General features: G+C 40.2%; 1 protein-coding gene across 2 annotated transcripts in view; it reads left to right on the top strand.

The window, feature by feature from the left end:
* Positions 1-18,119, top strand: part of si:dkey-229b18.3 — a 37,976-nt gene extending 19,857 nt beyond the window's left edge. For both annotated transcript variants that reach the window (XM_038801565.1, XM_038801566.1), the window contains exons 5-7: positions 5,027-5,248; positions 7,335-7,459; positions 14,782-18,119. In XM_038801565.1, the coding sequence (XP_038657493.1) occupies positions 5,027-5,248; positions 7,335-7,459; positions 14,782-14,788 (354 nt within the window). In that variant the 3' untranslated portion in view covers positions 14,789-18,119. The remainder of the gene's footprint in view (positions 1-5,026; positions 5,249-7,334; positions 7,460-14,781) is intronic.
* Positions 18,120-20,198: the final 2,079 nt, after the last annotated feature.

Raw genomic sequence — 20,198 nt, 5'->3', positions numbered from 1 at the left:
TGGAAAGCTTTTGATAAATTCTGGCACAAGGTTAATAAACAAAATTAGAGCACATGACTGGGGGAGCTATACTGTCATGGATTGAGGACTTGATTTTTCTATTCGTTCATGGGTTTTGGACTTTGCTGGCTGGGCCAGCATTTATTACCTATCCCCAATTTTCCTTGGACTGAGTGTATTTAAGAGGGCATTTTAAGAGTCAATGACATTATTGTGGGTCCATGTAGGCCAGACCAGTAAGAACAGCAGGTTTCCTTCCCAAAAGGACATTAGTGAACTAGATGAGTCTTTCTGACAATCTGCAATGGTTTCATGGCCATCATTAGACTTTTAATTCCAGATTTATTTTCATTGAATTGAAATTTCACCATCTGCTGTGGTGGGATTTGAACCCGGGTCCCCAGAACATTACCCTCTGTCTCTGGATTGGTAGTGCAGCGTCAATCCCACTACATCCAATGCCTCCCCATAAAAGAAGAGAAAACAGTCAGAATAAATGGGTCATTTTCAGGTTGACAGATTGTGACCAGTTGGGTACAGCAAGGATCCGTGTTTGGGACTCAACTACTCTCAATCTATATCAATGATTTTGTTGTGGGGATTAAATGTAATATTTCCAAGTTTGCAGATGACACAAAACCGCATAGGAGACTGTAAAATAAGTAAGAGCTCATGGTATTAAGGGTAAGATCCTGCATGAATAGAGGATTGGCTGACTAGCAGAAGGCAGAGAGTGGGAATAAAGAGGTCTTTTTCAAGAACTTGAACAGGCTAGGAGAGTGGACAAAGAAGTGGCTGATGGAAAAGTGTGAGTTTAAGCACTTTGGAAGTAGGAATGAAGGCATAGACTATCTTCTAAATGGGGAAATGCTTAGGAAATTAGAAGCACAAAGGGACTTCGGAGTCCTTGTTCATGATTCTCAAGGTTAATAAGCAGGTTCAGACGGCAGTTAGGAAGGCAAATGCAATGTAAGCATTCATGTCGAGAGGGCTAGAATACAAGATGTACTTCTGAGGCTGTATAAGGCTCTGGTCAGACCCCATTTGGAGTATTGTGAGCAGTTTTGGGCCCTGTATCTGAGGAAGGATGTGCTGGCCTTGGAAACGGTTCAGAGGAGTTCACAAGAATGATCCCTGGAATGAAGAGCTTGTCGCATGAGGAATGGTTGATGACTCTGGGTCTGTACGCATTGGAGTTTAGAAGGATGAGAGGGCATCTCATTGAAACGTACAGGATACTGCAAGGCCTGGATAGAGTGGACACGGAGAGGATGTTTCCACTTGTAAGAAAAACGAGAACCAGAGGACATCGTCTCAGACTAAAGGGACGATCCTTTAAAACAGAGATGAGAAGGAATTTCTTCGATCAGAGGGTGGTGAATCTGTGGAACTCTTTGCCGCAGAAGGCTGTGGAGGCCAAAGCACTGAGTGTCTTTAAGACAGAGATAGGTAGGTCCTTGATCAATAAGGGGAACGGGGGTTATGGGGAGAAGGCAGGAGAATGGGGATGAGAAAAATATCAGCCATGATTGAATGGCCATGCAGACTCGATGAGCCGAGTGGCCTAATTCTGCTCCTATGTCTTATGGTCATGTGTGGAAGTGAGAGTTGTGAGGAGGGTGGAAATATGCATTAAGGGGATTTAACAAGGTTAATTGAGTGGGTAAAAATGTGGCAGATGGAATACAATGTGGAGAAATATGAGATAACCCTGGTAGTAAAAACAGATGTGCAGAGTATTTCAAAAATGATGAGAGGCTGGGAAGTGGTGAGCTTCAAAGGATGTTGGGTGTCTTGTACATGAGACACTGAAAGCTAACATGCAGGTACAGCAAAGCAAATAGTATGTTGGCCTTTATTACAAGCGGATTTGAGTATAGGAGTAAAGATGTCGTACTGCAATAATATAGAGCTTTGGTAAGACCAGCCTTGGAATATTGTGTACAATTTTAGTCTCAATCTGAGGAAATTTGTACTTGCGATAGAGGGAGTGCAACTAAACTAATCCCTGAAGTGGAGAGATTGTCCTGGGAGGAAAAATTAAATAGACTGGGCCTTTATTTTCAGCAGTGTAGAAGAATGAGAGGTGATCTCATAAACATGCAAACTTCTTAGAGGACTTGACTGGGTGGATGCAGGAAGGGGAGTCTAGAACCAGGGGATACAGTCTCAGAATAAGAATCAGATTAGTTTGGACTGCAATGAGGAAGAATTTCAATTCTGTACCCCAGAGTGCTGTGGAGGCTCTGTCGTTGAGTATGTTCAAAACTGAGATCAATAGATTTCTACATATTAATAACATTAAAGGATGCAGGGGTGCTGGAGGAAAATGGTGTTGCAGTAGACGATCAGCCACAATCTCATTGGCAGAGCGAGCTCAGAGAACTGAATGGCCTACCTGTTCCTGTTTTTTATGTTATGTAAGCTTACATGGGTGAAATCTCTTGGCAGGCAGAGTATAGTTTGGAGGCAAAAGCAGCCTGTAATATAAATAGCTGACATTTTCTAATTTCTCAACTCAATAGGTCTTTTCTGCCTTTGACACAACCTGTTGGCACTCGGTGTGCTTTCTCTGGAGAGTGCAGTTCTTAAATTCCTGTTGCATATTCAATGCAGCTTCCTAAAACGTAATATTGATTGTTTCAAGTCAATGGTTAGTTGTACGAAGTCACATCTGTTAAATACCGTAACTTGAGCCATGCTTTTGAATATGACCTATGTGGGCTTTGCAGCAATGTGATTTTACTATATCTTTAAAATCTTCCTATAATAGACAACTGATGATGCCAAATTACTGGATGTGGGAATTTAAAATGCTTTTCAGGATGCATTTTTACCACATTGAGTGAATTGATAATTGCCACTGGATTCATCTCTTAGAGAATTAAATAATAGTGATTCAGAGGGTTCCCACATCCCGTTTTACCGGGATTTCTCAAGGGAACTAAAATGCAGAGTGCAAGAAATTATACTTCTAAAACCTTGGTCATACCCCATCTGGAGCGCTATGTTCAGTTTTGGGCACTGCATTATGTTAACTTTTGAGATTATAACATTATAAGAACTTTTGAGGCACATATAAACCAGAATGTTACCAGGTTTAAGGGATTATAGTTTGAGGATGGATTACATTGACTTGATTTGTGTTCCCAAAACAGGTATATCAGATCACAGTGATTTTATTGAGGTGTTTAAAATATAAGAGAATCTAAGAAGGTAGATAGAAATGCTTTATTTCCTCTGTGGAATCCAGGGCAAGGGGATACAAAATAAAAGCTAGACTTTATAGTAGAACAACAACTTATATTTATGTGGCACCTAGAACATAAAACATTCCAAGGTGCTTCACAGGAGTGTGAAGCAAAATTTGAAACTGAGCCACATAAGATAATATTAGTACAAGTGAGGTACTTTCCATGGAGTGTGTTAGAGGGAAGAGAGGGTGGAAAGGATTTGGGAGGGAGTTCCAGATCTTAAAGCTGAGACAGTTGAAGGCTTGCCCACCAGTGATAGCAATTACAATAGGGGATGCGCAGATGTCTCAGAGTTGTGGGGTGGAGAAGATTAGAGATAGAGGGTTGATGCCATGTAGGAATTTTAAAACCAGGATGAGAATTTTAAAATTGAGGCTTTAATTAACCAGTAGCTATTGAAGGTCAGCGAACGCAAGGGTGGTGGGTGAACAGGACTTGGTGAAAGTAAGGACACAGGCAGCTGAATTTTGAAGGGGAACGTTTATGGAGGGTAAAATGTGGAATGTCGGTGAGCAATGCTCAGCAGAAGATGAGCTCCAGATAGTAATGAGGTTGGGTGATGAAGCAGGCAGTGTTAGTGATGCCAAGGATATATGGCTGGAAGCTCATTATAGATTAATAATATGATATACGCAATGCTAAAATTTCCATTATGCCCTTCCTCCCATATGTTTTTGAGCTCAAGTTTACAATTTGCAGTTGGCTCTGAAATCCTCGTCACGGAGTCTGCTTCGAGGCAGGTGAGATGTTGGGTTGCCTACCCCAGCATCATATTAGCCTCTTTTTTAAAGTGCTGACTAGATGTTTGGGTAAACATCACAGCAAGAAATAAAATTGTTCCCTAGCCCATCTCAATTCCAATGGAAAAACCAGCAGAGTTTTGCTATGTTCCTTTTCATATATATTGCAGATCGAGAAACCAAAACCCTAAAGTTAGTTAACAACATGTTGGTCTGTATGAAACATTTCTTGGAAAATAATTGCACCTACTACTGTGCATCTTTATAGCATGTGAAACTGCATAGTTTTCATGTTGCTTAATATTAAGAGTTCTGCTTATTGAAGGTGAATACTGAAAGTGGGTTTGTTTGCCAACAGGTTAGGTATTAAGCTAAAATTTGGCTATCGCCATCATCGATGTGCAATATAGCTGACCCTTTGCATAAAGTTAGTCCACTTTGAGAATATGTTTTAACATTGGCTGAAATTTGGCTTCAAATTGTTGTGTGATTATGCAATCTTAATTGGCTCTCAAGGACTGGACTGACCTTTTGCCTTCTCCAGGAAACAGCTTTGTACTAATATTCCAGTTGTGTTGTGATGTATGCTTGGTGTTTAGAACAGCAACTAGAACAGAGTTACAAGACTACAAGTGAATACAAACCTCGTGTATAAAGTGCAAGTGCATTATATTAAGTTTTAAAATTTGATTTAACTAGTTACATCAAATTCAAATGGCAAGTTAGCCTGCTGAGCAGTCTTTAAGTCTAATATACAGAAGTCCATCTATGCTCCAACAGCAGCATAATACTGGTACAGTACTGAGAAATATTAAGCTAAAATGTTCTGTGAAAGGAGATGCATAACAGGATTACGGAATTGACGAAATAGTAATTTGCTCTTTATATCCTTAGTTTTACTCTCAAGGTGCTGATAATGAAATGATAAATCTTTTAGCACAGCACATCTTGAAGGGGAATATGTTTCAAGTTAAAGTGACATGCCCATGTGATCACATGTAATACCGCAAATAAATGTATATTCTTCTTTAGAATTTGCGGAGAGCTGCAAAAATCCGGAGGAAAATACAGCCAAAAGTTAATGCAACATTAAAACTGATGACAAGAAGAGAATCAGTAGCTGGAGAAAAAGTTAAAAAGACCAAAGCTTCAAAATCTCATACCTGCTATGAATGTGGCACAGCGTTCACAAATTGTGATACTCTGTTCATGCACAGAGTGAAACATATTAAGGGAAAGAACTGGTCGTGTCTGGTACGTACTAAGACCATTGTCTGGGCTTGTGCAAATGGGACTGGTAGAAAATGTGACTTTAAAGCAGAAGGAGCCAGTGGGAGTATTTTAATTCCAAGAACTCTCCCTTTATGCAAGAAAGGTAGCCTCGGGAGAATTTCTGATGATATGGACACGTGTATTATGCGTCCTTCTTTGCTGGCTACACTGAGGTCAGCAACTGGACTATTCTAAAATAGTTCTATCGTAAACACGAAGCAATATGACATTGAACCAGCTTCACAGTTGGTATCAAAATCTTGACTTTCCTTATTTTACAAGTGATGTGCTTCCCCATCTGGTAATGTAGGTTACTGCATTACGGTTCCCTTTGGAGCTGCACAGAATAATCTTTATTAGTGTCACAAGTAGGCGAACATTAACATTGCAATGAAGTGAAAATCCCCGAGTCGCCACACTCCGGCGCCTGTTTGGGTACAATGAGGGAGAATTTGGAATGTCTAATTCGCCTAACAAGCACGTCTTTCGGGAGGAAACTCACGCAGACACGGGAAGAACGTGCAAACTCCGCACAGACAGCGACCCAAGCTGGGAATCGATCCCAGGTCCCTGCCGCTGTGAAGCAACAGTGCTAATCACTGTGCTACCATGCCATTCTGTGTAACATTCCAAAGCAACCAAAGAAGGGAGACCTAGCTTGCGGGACTCAATTATGGCAATAATGTTGAAATTACTATAAAATACGAATTCATAGAATTTACAGTACAGAAGGGGGCCATGCGGCCCATTGAGTCTGCACAGGCTCTTGGCACCCTACCCAAGCCCACACCTCCACCCTATCCCCGTAACTCCACCCAACACTAAGGGCAATTTTTGGACACTAAGGACAATTTAGCATGGCCAATCCACCTAACTTGCACATCTTTGGACTATGGGAGGAAACCGGAGCACCCGGAGGAAACCTACGCACACACTGGGAGAATGTGCAGACTCCGCATGTGCGGTGACCCAAGCCGGGAATCGAACCTGGGACCCTGGAGCTGTGAAGCAATTATGCTAACCACTATGATACTGTGCCGCCCTTCTGAAGCTTATTTCAGAAATTGAGCTTCTAGAATAAGGAAGAGATGCCTGCTTTAAGAAAATTCATACAAGTCTTAAGTAGTGGTACTTCTAAATGTAATAAGTTACTTGGCTTTGGTGAATTAAAGATTTCCCAGATGTGGAAGTATTTTCTATTTAATTAGCTTGTGCACCAATACAGCAATATACTATGTCAGAAATAGTGTAATAAAAATATGCATTTTCTAATTAAAATTTTGAATATGTAGTTTTATCCTGATCTACCTTCTTCACAATTTGTTTTGCTATCAGTTCTTATCCCATATAAATGTCATTGACGTTTCTAACGAGATGAATGCTCAGGTATTGCTATGGTTATATCATGTTGTTTTTAATGGTCTGAATGAAAATACATTTAATTATTTTCAATTATAATGTAGATTCCTATGCAATAGACTTGAGTCTCTGATTGCCTTGAATCACATCTGAGCATAAATCTGTTTTGTCTATTACACCTACAACTTCTAAAAGTTTAGCTTAAAAAAGGCATGCTGTTGAAGATTTTAGTCTTGCTCTCATCAGGACAGATACTCATAGAACATACAGTGCAGAAGGAGGCCATTCGGCCCATCGAGTCTGCACTGACCAACTTAAGCCCTCAATTCCACCCTATCCCCGTAACCCAATAACCCCTCCTAACCTCTTTGGTCTCTAAGGGCAATTTATCATGGCCAATCCACCTAACCTGCACGTCTTTGGACTGGGAGGAAACCGGAGCACCCGGAGAAAACCCACGCACACACGGGGAGAACGTGCAGACTCCGCACAGACAGTGACAACTCGAGAATACTAAGCGCAAAGGAAACAGCAATTCACATGCATAATTTCATATTTATGTTCCCTTTATAACTGGTATTCTTGCATATCTGTCCCGATGAGTACAAGACAAAAAGCTTTAATACCGTGAGTCTATTTTTCCAGCAGTGCTCAAGTTCTGTACTACAAAGTGACAAAAAGGTAACTTGTGGATAATGTTTATTTTTAGTTGTGTGATAAATCGTTCTTTTACAAGAAGAATATCCAAGTTCATCTTCGCTGTCATAGTGAGAAACTGTACAGATGTAAACAATGTATGACAGAATCAAAGAAAACAAAGTCACTTAAGTCCAAGTAAGTGTTGTTTACTCTTGCTTTCTCCCTGGCTGCAGCTACAGAATGTAATCTTAAATTACAATGTAATTAATCCACAAATGGACATTGTGAAAATACCTAATATAAATCTGTAATGTTATAAGGTCTTTTGGCTAATGTTTGTCTGAAATTTGTTTTTTTGTTCTTGTATCTATCTTCACTTCCTTTTTGATTTGATTCATTATTGTCACATGTATTAGGATACAGTGAAAAGTATTGTTTCTTGCATGCTATACAGACAATGCATATAGTACATAGGGAAGGAAGGAGTGACTGCAGAATATAATGTTACAGTCATAGCTAGGGTGTAGAGAAAAGATTGACTTAATACGAGGTAGGTCCATTCAAACATCTGATTGCAGTATGGAAGAAGCTGTTCTTGAGTCGTTTGGTACGTGACCTCGAACTTTTGTATCTTTTTCCTGACGGAAGAAAGTGGAAGAGAATATGTCCGGGGTGTGTGGGGTCCTTAATTATGCTGGCTGCCTTTCCGAGGCAGCGGGAATTGTAGACAGAGTCAATGGATGGGAGGCTGGTTTGTGTGATGGATTGGGCTACATTCACAACCTTTTGTAGTTTCCTATGGTCTTGGGCAGACCAGGATCCATACCAAGCTGTGATACAACAAGAGAGAATGTTTTCTATGGTGCATCCATAAAAGTTGGTGAGAGTCGAAGCTGACATGCCAAATTTCCTTAGTCTTCTGAGAAAGTAGAGTCATTGGTGGGCTTTCTTAACTATAGTGTCGGCATGGGGGGACCAGGACAGGATGTTGGTGATCTGGACACCTAAAAACTTGAAGCTCTCGCCCCTTTCTGTTTTGTTCCCATTGATGTAGACAGGGGCATGTTCTCCACTCCGCTTCCTGAAGTCGATGACAATCTCCTTCGTTTTGTTGACATTGAGGGAGAGATTATTGTTGTTGCACCAGTTCACCAGATTCTCTATCTCATTCCTGCACTCTGTCTTGTCATTGTTTGAGATCCGACCCACTACGTTGGTGTCATCAGCAGATTTGAAAATTGAGTTGAGGGGAATTTGGCCACACAGTCACAGGTGTATAAGGAGTATAGCCAGGGGCTGAGGACACAGCCTTGTGGGGCACCGGTGTTGAGGATGATCGTGGAGGAGGTGTTGTTGACTATCCTTACTGATTGTAGCTTGAGGGTTAGAAAGTTCAGGATCCAGTCTCAGGCGGAGAAGCCGAGGCCCAAGCCACGGAGTTTGGAGATGAGTTTCGTAAGAATAATGGTGTTGAAGGCTGAGCTGTAGTCGATAAATAGGAGTCTGACATAGGTGTCTGTTATCTAGGTGTTCCAGGGTAGAGTGCAGGGCCATGGAGGTGGTGTCTGCTGTGGACGTGTTGCAGCGGTAGGCAAACTGTAGTGGATCAAGGCAATCAGGGAGGCTGGAGTTGATTCGTGCCATGACTAACCTTTCGAAGCACTTCATAATGATGGATGTCAGAGCCACTGGACGATGGTCATTTAGGCATGCTGCTTGGCTTTTCTTTGGTACAGGGATGATGGTCGTCTTCTTGAAGCAGATAGGGAACTCATTGTTGTAAAGAGAGGTTCAAGATGCCTGCGAATACCCTTCTTCTTCCTCCTTCTTTCGATAAATGAATTGGATTAGTTTATTGTCTCGTGTACCAAGGTACAATGGAAAGCATTTTTCTGCGAGCAGCTCAAACTAAAACTGAATAATTTGCAATAAGAATTAGGAGCAAGAGTAGGCCATCTGGCCCCTCAAGCCTGCTCCGCCATTCAATGAGATCATGGCTGATCTTTTGTGGACTCAGCTCCACTTTCCGGCCAGAACACCATAACCCTGAATCCCTTTATTCTTCAAAAAACTATCCATCTTTATCTTAAAAACATTTAATGAAGGAGCCTCAACTGCTTCACTGGGCAGGGAATTCCATAGATTCATAACCCTTTGGCTGAAGAGGTTCCTCCTAAACTCAGTCCTAAATCTACTTCCTCTTACTTTGAGGCTATGCCCCCTAGTTCTGCTTTCACCCACCAGTGGAAACAACCTGCCCTCATCTATCTTATCTATTCCCTTCATAATTTTATATGTTTCTGTAAGATCCCCCCTCATCCTTCTAAATTCCAACGAGTACAGTCCCAGTCTATTCAACCTCTCCTCTTAATCCAATCCCTCTAGTCAATTACTCAGACTAGAGTCAATTACTCTAGTCAGTACAATAATTTAGGATCCAAGAGTGCTTACAGAAGAGGCTATTCAACTCTTCATGCCTGTGCCAGCTCCAGATCCGCTCATCCTACTTCCCCAGCTCTGTCCCTGTAGCCCTGCAAATATTTTCCCCCAACCGCTTTTCCAATTGCCTTTTGAAAGCAATGGCTGACATGTGCTCCACTGCACTCTTAGACAGTGAATTCCAGATCCTAACTACTCACTATAACAAAAGCTTTTCTTCATGTTGCCCTTGGTTCTTTTGCCAATCATCAGAAATCTTCTGGTTCCTGACTTTTTGCCAGTGGGAACAGTTTGGCTCTATCTAATCTATGGGTGGCACAGTGGTTAGCACTGCTGCTTTACAGCGCCAGGGACCCAGGTTTGATTCTGACCTCAGTTGACTGTGGGAATTTGCACATTCTCCATGTATCGACATGGGTTTCCTCCGGCTGCTCCAGTTTCCTCCCAAAATCCAAAGATGTGCAGTTAGGTGGATTGACCATGCTAAATTGCCCCTTCGTCTCCAAAGTTTAATTGAATTGCAGGGTTACAGGGATAGCGCAGGGGATTGGGCCTCAGTAGGGTACTCTTTCAGAGGGTTGCAGACTCGATGGGCCGAATGGCCTCCTTCTGCACTGTAGGTATTCTATGATTCTATGATCATCCTTCCAGGCCTTTCATAATTTTAAATGATAATATCAAATTTCTTCTCAACCTTCGTCTAAGGAGAATAACCCCAGCTTGTCCAGTCTTTCAAGTAACTGAAGTCCCTCATCCTTCATGTTATTCTCATAAATATTTTCTGCATCCTCTCTAAAGCTTTCACATCCTAAGGTGGACACTATTCTATTTGAAACCAGACCAATGTTTTGTTACAGTACATCATCAATTCCTCACTTTTGTGCTCTGTCTCTATTTATAAAGACCAGCTCTGCTATCTTCAGTGATTTGTACAATATACTCCAGGTCTCCTCTTCGTGTACCCCATTTAGAATTATACCCTTTAACTTACATTGCCTCTTCTCGTTCTTCCTTCCAAAATGTATAATTTTATACTTTGCTACATTAAATTTGATCTATCTCGTGTTCACCCATTCCATCTACCTCTTAATGTCCCCTTGCAATCTGACACTATCCTGCTCCACATTATTTCCAAGTTTGGTGTCATTGCAAATTTTGAAATTGTGCCCTGGACACCAAAATCTTGATTATTATATGCCTAGAAAGATGGTGCTCTGGTACACTCCCGCCCCCATCCTGCTTACCTGAGGAATCCCACTTAATACCACCTACTTTCAATATTCGCTACTACTCTCTGCTCCTGTCACTCAGTCTACTTTATCTCCATGCTGCCACTTTCCCTTTTATTCCTTGAGCTTTAGCTATGCCACCAAGTCTCTTATCTGGGACTTTATATAACGTCTTTCAGATATCCACACCTATCTCATCGACTGCATTATCTTTACCAACCCTTGCTGTTATCTGATCAAAATAAACTCCCATCAAAGTTAGTTGAACATGGTTGATGTGTGCTACATAACTGGATCAGTGTTCTGAACCCAAAATAATCAAATTTACTGAATTACCCCAAATGAAGAAACAAGTTTCCTCTTTTTGTTGTATTTCGACACAAATAAGAACCAACACAAATTACATGTGGATTAACAGGTAAATGATACATGAAATACAAATGTAGATTTCACTTTAAATAGTTAATACAACAAAGGTACATCTTACACATGTGCATCACTCCCTGCACAAATGTGGCACAACGTTGCCACGTAGTTTCACGCTACACAATATATCCTCATTCACTGAGGATAGGTCAGGGTCCTATCCGACAACAGCTTTCACCTTCTAGTTTCACGATTTCAAGACATGCTTCTGTGAACCCTTTTTACCTTGGGTCACAACAGTCCTGAGGGTGTAGATTTCCAGAGTTTTTTTCCAACTGACCAGCCAATAATGCCCTGGTTGACAGTTTGGCCACTTCTGGGGCAAACACTCAGCTCATCAGCATCTCTGAGCTGTCCACATAGCTTTTCAGGTTTTAGAACTTTTAGCCAGCTCGCACGGTACCTTCCAGGACTCCCTGTCTAAGTTTCTACCAAACAGAGAAACTGACTTCTTCCTGAAAGTTATTTGCTTCTTTTCACAATAATTCTCATGATCCTCTTTCATCTATGTCAACTTTCTCACTGTTTGTATCTGTGTGCTGATTGCCTTCATCTACCATCTCCTTTGCTTACAGCTCTCCTTATGTCTGTAGCTCTCTGTTGTGTCTACCAGCTACACTGCTTCTTCCTTAACTTTTTTCTTGGCGGTGCTGCTGTTAGGTCATGATCTCATGTGGGCCAATATTTCTTATTCAAGAAAATTACAATTTATCCCTTTACAGTTGATGTACACCATTAAAAGTCATTTTCAAATATTCTTAAAAATAATTATAGGCTTTGCAGACTTTGTAAAGAAAGCACAAATTTACTTACGATTCTGCTTCCGGTGTGTTAATATTTATGAAGTTAGAGCCGCACCTTTTATCAGAAAAAAAGAGTTATGGGGGGGAAAAAACTTCTCACACCAGAGTAACTATTTAAGCACCCTGGCCTAGCATCATGTGGGACACCCTGTAAAACCACGACTTCCTAGGAGACCTTCCACACCCGACCCGATCCCCGACCCCACCTCCTGGTACTATGCAATCTGACCCTCCCTCCCGGAAGGAGCCCCACCCTCGGCCTCCAGGCCCCCTATTCCTTCCGACTGACCCCAGGTTACTCCACAGCTATTCTGTCGGGATGGTGATTCACTACTCCCATCTCACCCAGCTTGAGCTCAGGAATCCCGGTGAAGATAAATCAGATGAGAGGGGTAATCTGTCGGAGATTGCCATTCTGCAGAAGTTACAGGCTAAAAAATCTTTCTTCTCTCTCTCTCTCTCTCCCTCTGGAGCTGATGAGTATTTCCAGCACTTTCTGTTTTTATTGCAGCAAAGTCCGTGTTGTTTACTCCATCTCACTTGACCAGCTCTGTTCTAAAATCATGATCTCCCTTGGCTTCAATTCAGTCCTTAAATGTTGACATGGTCTCTGCTTCACTCATAAATCACAACCTTAATGAGTCTGCCCAATACTTATTGACTGACCCTTTTTACCACATTTTCGTTTGATGTTTTAAAATTTGATTTGCGATTTGTTTTTGTTTAAGGCCATATCACTTTTAGGGGCTGCCCCATTTAATTTGTCCGTCAGTTTGATAATTTAGTTGAAGCTCAAAGGTTTGCATAAATGCAACAATGTTCTTCACCGGAACTTGGAAAACTTGATCAATTAGGAATCGTATTTGGTGTTGTTGTGGAGTTGGATACTGCTGCACTATTAAAAAAACATGTATGGTCAGTCTACATTTAAAAAAAAATGTGGTTACCTAATTAACTATTTACATTTAACTCCTATATTGTATTTCGTTCAATTTCAGCCAAACGATCATTTTTTGTTCAATTTCAGCCAGGTTATCTTGGTGTATGAAACTAATGTTCCTCTGAAAGTTAGAAAATGTGAAGATGAATCATTGGGGTGGTTCCTCCTGGCACCAAGACACTAATTGCAGATACCCGCTAATAATATGCTGGTATTTTCATATCAAATAAACTGTCCCACCTGTATTATGACTGGAAAAGTACAAATGAAACATTGCACTTCCAAGTATCATTGATAGATGGTGCTGTTATCTCAAAAAATCATTGTACCCTAAACCAATTTCCCTTGAAACCAAATGATTTAAACAGTGTGGCAATGAAATCTGGTTCTCCAAGCATTTTAAGAAGTGATATATGTACAGATATGTTTTAATTTTAAATAAATTAGTAATTAGGGGTAAGGCAGGAAATCAGGGGTTGGATTCTCCGCAGCCCTGCACCAAAATCGCGTTTGGTGCAGGGGTGGAGAATCCACTTTTACACGGGAATCGGGCCTGGCACTGCTCCCGGAGAATCGCTTGTGTGCAATTTACCGTGGCGCGATTGGGGGGCCATTGCCAGAGGCCTTCCCAGCAATGCTCTGGTCCCGACCGGCCGAATTCTCGACGGCGTGGTTCTAACCATGTATGGCCGGTCGGGACTCTCGCGGGGAGGCTGTGGACTCGGTCCGCAACCGCCCTGGTGGGGGATGGGGGGATAAGGTACCGGGGGGCCTTATGGGCGGCAGGGGTGGCGATCGGGCGGGTTCAATGGAGTGGCGCGGGGCAGATTGTTGGGACCTTGTTTGTTGGCTCAGGCCTGCCAGCTGAGTCCGCAATCTCATTCAGCTCGGCTGGCAGAGGCCACCGGCGTGCGGAAGTGCGGAGGCCCGTATCCGCAGCCAAAGCTGCGTGAAGCACTCCGGGGCCCTGCCAGCCCCCTGCAGGTAGGACAATAGCTTTATATTTTTTTAAGGAATGTCTGGAGTACATTCAAAACGCCAGCGTTTTGAAGTTGGCGTGGGGACAGAGCATCATTTTTGGAGAGTCCAGCCCCAGGATTTTAGGTTCGATCCCCGGCTTGTCCACTGTCTGTGCGGAGTCTGCACCTTCTCCCCGTGTCTGTGGGGTTCTCTGGGTGCTCCGGTTTCCTCCCACAAGTCCCGAAAGACGTGCTGTTAGGTGAATTGGACATTCTGAATTCTCTCTCTGTGTACACGAACAGATGTTGGAATATGGCGACGAGGGGATTTTCCCAGTAACTTGATTGCAATGTTAATGTAAACCTACTTGTGACAATAATAAAGATTGTTATTGTTATAATACGTGAAAATAAGATATTGTATGTTTATATTTCTATCAATCTATTATGTTTTGTTCATTTACAATAGAAATTAACACAGTTGATAGTTTAATAGAAGGTGCAATAGTTGGCAATTTTTAATAGAATCATGAAATTATTTTCCAGGTAGAAGTTGAACAAGTGCTTGCTTGAATTGGTTAAAATGTTTTTCCACCCTCTGATATTAGGTTTAGGTAAATTGCTAAATTGAAGTATGTAAAGTAGTTCAAGAACCTCAACTGGAAACACTGCTGTGAATACAATCTGCAAAGATATGTAATTTGTTTTCCATTTCTTGCAGGCGATGAGAATTATTGAAGTTGAGCATTGGCCCGGAGTTCAAATGCCGATAGTTGTGAGCTGGAGACTGATGAATTCATTCATTTTAATACATCCAAAACTTATTCCACCATTCAAAAAAAACAGGAATTATGAGAGGATGGGCTGAATTTCATATACACCTGGTGCTTACATTTCCATGAGTAGATAAAATTGAATCTCTACCAACTCGATCATCCCTCGGTGAGCAAAGCACTCCCTCTCCTGGAAAAAAAATTCAAGCCATTTTAAAATGATGTACCTAACTCGTAGCAGTGTGCTGTCTTCTGAAAGTTGGGTGATAGATTCTTTGTCCCAAAAATAAAAGCTCGTGATTCACTATACGTACCTTGACTGCAGCACTGTTTTTTACCCTGTGGTCTAGGGATGGAATAAAACTGTGCCTTTGAGATTAATTGTGTACAATATAAAAAAATCTGGTGGTTACTAAAGCCCCTCAGTGGGCATAAAACAAAAGCATAAATGATTTCTATGCACTGGAGCTTGGAAACTAGTAACTTGATAGAATAGGAATTTTAATGTTTGTCTGTGGTTATAGTCATGTACTTGCTGATGTAACCATTACTGCTACAATGAAGCATTTGTGCAAAACACTGTAATGTTTTGTAGATAACTGGAGATAAGTACTGTTGTAAATATTACAGAAAAATGTATGTTCAGTCTATATTTAAAAGAATGTGGTTGCCCAATCAACTGTCTACATTTAACTCCTAACTAGTGAACAATCTTATTTCATTCATGCTATAAATTTATATTTATGAAACTAAGCGTATAACTGTAGCTTTCACTACTTGAATATTTTTAAGACGTGTTAATGTATACGAAACCAATGCATGTTTTGTCTCAAATAGAAGTGTATCAGCTATTTTTAATAAGCAGATTTTCAGAATTTTTGCAAAAGGGTGCTTACTGTTTTAAGTCTTGGAACAGAAGTTTTTAACAGAAAAAGCCAGCTAATGTTTCAGAAAGCTTTTTCATCCAATCTAGCCAGTTCAGTAGTATCTGATGTAAATACTTTGAAAATGTATTCCCAGCCCTCTGCGCCTATGCATAAGCACATGTTTGTGTGCGCGCGCACACTTTCTCCCCCACTCAGGTTTTGTTCAGCTGGATGCATTTTGAAAAATACATTAAGATACAAGTTTGAATTTTTGTAAACTTTTCACCCATATGATTTCTTTAAAATGTGTGAATGACAGATTAGCAATTTTTAACATTTTAATTGAGTTTAAAAGTCATTGTTTGTCTGAAAAGACTGGAACAATCCTGTCATCTCAGTGTCATAATTATTGTTGAAACGAGCTAGAAACGTTGAACCATTTGTACTGCAGAATGAGGGTTCATTCTATTTAAAGTATTTTTATCATATAATAATAACAAGAAATGCTGGACATGCTCAGCAGATTAGGCAGCACTTGTGGAGAGAACAGAGTTGATGTTTCAACTGATGAAAGGCCATCTTAACCTGAAACATCAACTCTGTTTCTCTCCACACATGTTGCCTGCTGAGCATTTCCAGCATTTTGGTGCCTTTATTTCAGATATCTGGCACCTGCAGTACAGTATTTTACTTTTGTATTAAATTCTTTTTATCATTGCTCACTCATGTGGTCTAGTTTCCAGCAGTTATATATTCTCTTGGAACACCATTTGCCATGCCCCTTTTTTGAATTGTTCTAGTTTCTGACAAGACCACACTCTAAATCAGCTCTACTTAATTGTGCAAAATGCAGTTTTGTAAAGGGGGAAATGAGATTGAGCCCCATAGAAATTGGGTCTGTATCAGCAATTTGTTTAAAAGGAGCCATAACTGAAGATATATAAAATCAAAATTATTTTAGAATCTCTATAATTTGCTTTTGAAGAAAATAATGCATTTTTAACTTTGTCAAGCTACGGGTAGCTGCTTAAACTGTTAAAAGGGAAAAGATTGGCTTTTTAATTATACATCTTTTCTCAATTAAACCAATTAGAATGAAAGGAAAGCTTAGTGGCACAAGTTACATTTAGGTTCCAAAGGCTATACTAGAAACCCTCCTGATATACAATGTGTTGGTTATACTTTGCTGATTGATACTCTAAGCTAAATTTTATTTGAAGGGAAAGTTACCTGAATACTCAAAACACAAATGCTGAACAAAAGTGGCAGGTGTGCTTTTTAACATGATAAACATACATCCAGTTTGTCGTGTTTTTTCTCCTTTAGTCTCAGGTTCAGTATATTCTGTTACAGGGCTTTATATTTAAAAAGAAACTAAGCCACAGTTTATATAAAAATGTTCTTAATGTAACTGGTGTGTTCCTAATGCACTATTCTTTTTACTTTTTTTTCCTGGAATAATGAGTACATTATTCTTATATATAACAATGTGCTACTGTATGGTAGCTTAGTTCTTTACAAAAACAAAACTCCCTTGAATTGTTAAATATCTACTGGTTGAAATTGAATTTGGTTCCCATTCCAAATATTTTAAACTTTATAGGAATGTAAATTTTGTATGAAGTTAACTCCCTTGAATTGTTAAATATCTACTGGTTGAAATTGAATTTGGTTCCCATTCCAAATATTTTAAACTTTATAGGAATGTAAATTTTGTATGAACGTTAACCTCTGAAATTTTGTATATAAAAATTTTAAGGAGTTTTACAGAGTTAAGACTTTTAGAATATAGATTTGAAAACCCCAATGAAAGATGAATGAAATGGTTTTTATTTTACTATTTTGTAATTTAACTTTTGGCAGATAGATTCAAAATAGATTTTTAAGTAACGAAAAGTTTTGATCTAATTAAGGTACTTGTTACTATGTATGTTTCACAGATTTATGTATGTGATTTTCACCATTTTTAATAAAGGTATATATGTAATGGTGTATTTACCTGTTGCACACACTGTTCAAATGCTATATGCTGCTTTTCATTAAAAAACATAGGACTTCACTCTTACCTCCACTACATCTTTGATCATACTTATGCAATTATATAACAGGCTGTAAAATATAAAATTGGAATGTTAATTTTTAACTGCTTTACATTTCCTGAGTAGAATAAAATACACCTTGTAAATACAACCATAATGTGAAGGTATCCACAGAGTAAAGAAAGATTCCAGTTAAATATCTGCATATAGTTCCTGTGGCTACAGTTTTAGTGAAGTGAAAATTGCCATATCTTCATAATTGCAGAATATATTTTGATCTATTTGTGAACTTGGTTTCCAGGTGGAAGCTGATCCCTGTCTAGTTGTTTACTTTGTTCTTTTTATGTTGAGTGTACAGAACCAATAAACATTTTCCTGAAATATTTGTCTGTGGTTCTAGTTCAGCTGGCAAATGGAGCTCTCAAGTCACTTCCTCTTTTGTATTCCTCCCAAAATTGGGGAATCAACGGCAGTGTTGACATATTACGGGACTGACTGGTTCAGTATTACCCGATCCTCAGGCCTTGCTGGCGTTTTTGTTAAGCTTGCTGCATCAGTACGGTCATCCAGAAAGGATGCTGATCCTAATATAGAAGCTGTTTTCCCATTGGTTCCATTATCTAGGCAAGTCTTTCAGTCACCACAGCTGCTTAACTCATAATTCACATCTGAATATGATTTTGAACACTAAATTACAGCCTTGCTATTTATACTGAATTTTATTTCTGTAATGTGGTGCACAAAGTAGTTTTAATTATGGTTTAAAAAAAGATAGGTGTCAAGTATCAGGCATTCTGCAGGCATAGTCTGAGTGAAACATTTAAAATTGAATGCCGCAACATCATTCAAATAGCTTGTGAAATTTTCAGTGCAGGATGTGTTAAATTTGCTGCTTATTGATCTATTATTAAACTGGAACGGTAATTTTTAAGCTCTAAAAGAGGCTTTCAATAGCTTAGTTTTGTTGTGCTGGGCAAGAGTACTGTTATTGTGTATGGTAAACTGACTTAATTGTAAATGTTCACATCTAAAGGTTTGCATTGGGTTTGTAATCCATGCTGATGTTTAAGTTCCCATTTTATCATTTAAGCTTATTTCTTAATCAAAGACGCAGTTGTGTTAATCATACATGAACATTATTTATGCCTTGAAGACAGCTCAAATAAAGCACTAGGGGTATATAAACTGAAGTAACAAACAAGTCTTAAGTATAATCTAAGAACAATAGAATCTTAACAACAAATCATATGTGCCAGCTCCTTGAAGTCCCCCATTCAAGAGTGCAATGTCCATCAGGAAGAGTGGCTTGATAGCACTACTATTGATCTCACTGACCTAAAGGACATGGCTGCTGGACTGGGTCTTTGGTAGGTGGTGAGGGAAACAAACAAAAAGGAAACATCCACTTGACCTTGAAGGGGGTGTCCTGAGATGAGACCCCTTAAAACAAGATACCTAGGATAACATTAGAATAGTTCAACATAAGTTAGTTTATTGAGGATTGAAACTAATAGAAAGTATACTCTGCAATCATTAGATTGGTGTATTGCCATGTGTACCGAGGTACATTGAAAAGCAGTGTTTTGCTTGCGGCTCAAACATAATTCCATAAATGAAAAGAAAATACATAATAGGGTACACATTAAATACACAATGTAAATACATAGACTCTCCTCCATCATGTCTAGGAGGGTCTTGACCTCAGCATCTGTGAATATCGGGACTGTTCTTACTGCCATCTTATTGGCTGGGATGATGTGGGTGGAGAGTGAAGTGTGTACATGCGGCTGCAGCTTGTCAGTCTCCTGAGTGTCAATTGTAAAACCGGCAAATCTCAAACTCTTTCTCATTGAAATCGATTGTGGTGCTGGTGCTAGCCCCTCAACAGTCGTGGATCAGTCCTGGTGCGGCGCCAGTTTTGCTGTCGTGGAATCCATGATTCCTGCGCCGACATCAACACTCAGAAATGGAGAATTTTCCGAGTGTTTTGACCTGAACTGCTGTCTGTAACATTCTCCTGCAGCTGTTCTGGCTCAGGCACAGTTTCCTGTTGCGACAAGATGTTCGCTCATGATTACACAATGTTCAACACAATTCACAAATCAGATACTGAAGCAGTGTGTGGCCAGAGGCAGAAAAACTTGGGCAATATTCAGCTTTGGGCTAACGAGGCAAGTTACATTAACACCTTGATGCGACCATCAATTCATTCAAAGACGCGAGTGAAGTAAACTGTGGCTTTAATCAGCTTGCAACTGAGCCTGCCTGCGACTAAACTGAACTGAGGGCGGACTCGTAAGACCGCAGCACTTATACTTGCTGCTGGGGGCGGAGCCAAGGGTGAAGCCCTGTACGTGCTCCTCATCTCCCCCTGTGGGCAGAGCCACGCAACGGCTCACAGATGGAGCCCACAGGGACACAGTAACATACCGTGTGAATTTATAGTGGTTATTCATTCAC

Source organism: Scyliorhinus canicula, chromosome 7, assembly GCF_902713615.1.
Source record: "Scyliorhinus canicula chromosome 7, sScyCan1.1, whole genome shotgun sequence".
Lineage (NCBI taxonomy): Eukaryota > Metazoa > Chordata > Chondrichthyes > Carcharhiniformes > Scyliorhinidae > Scyliorhinus > Scyliorhinus canicula.
Note: the sequence above shows the minus strand (reverse complement) of the source record. Positions and strands in the feature narration are given on the sequence as shown.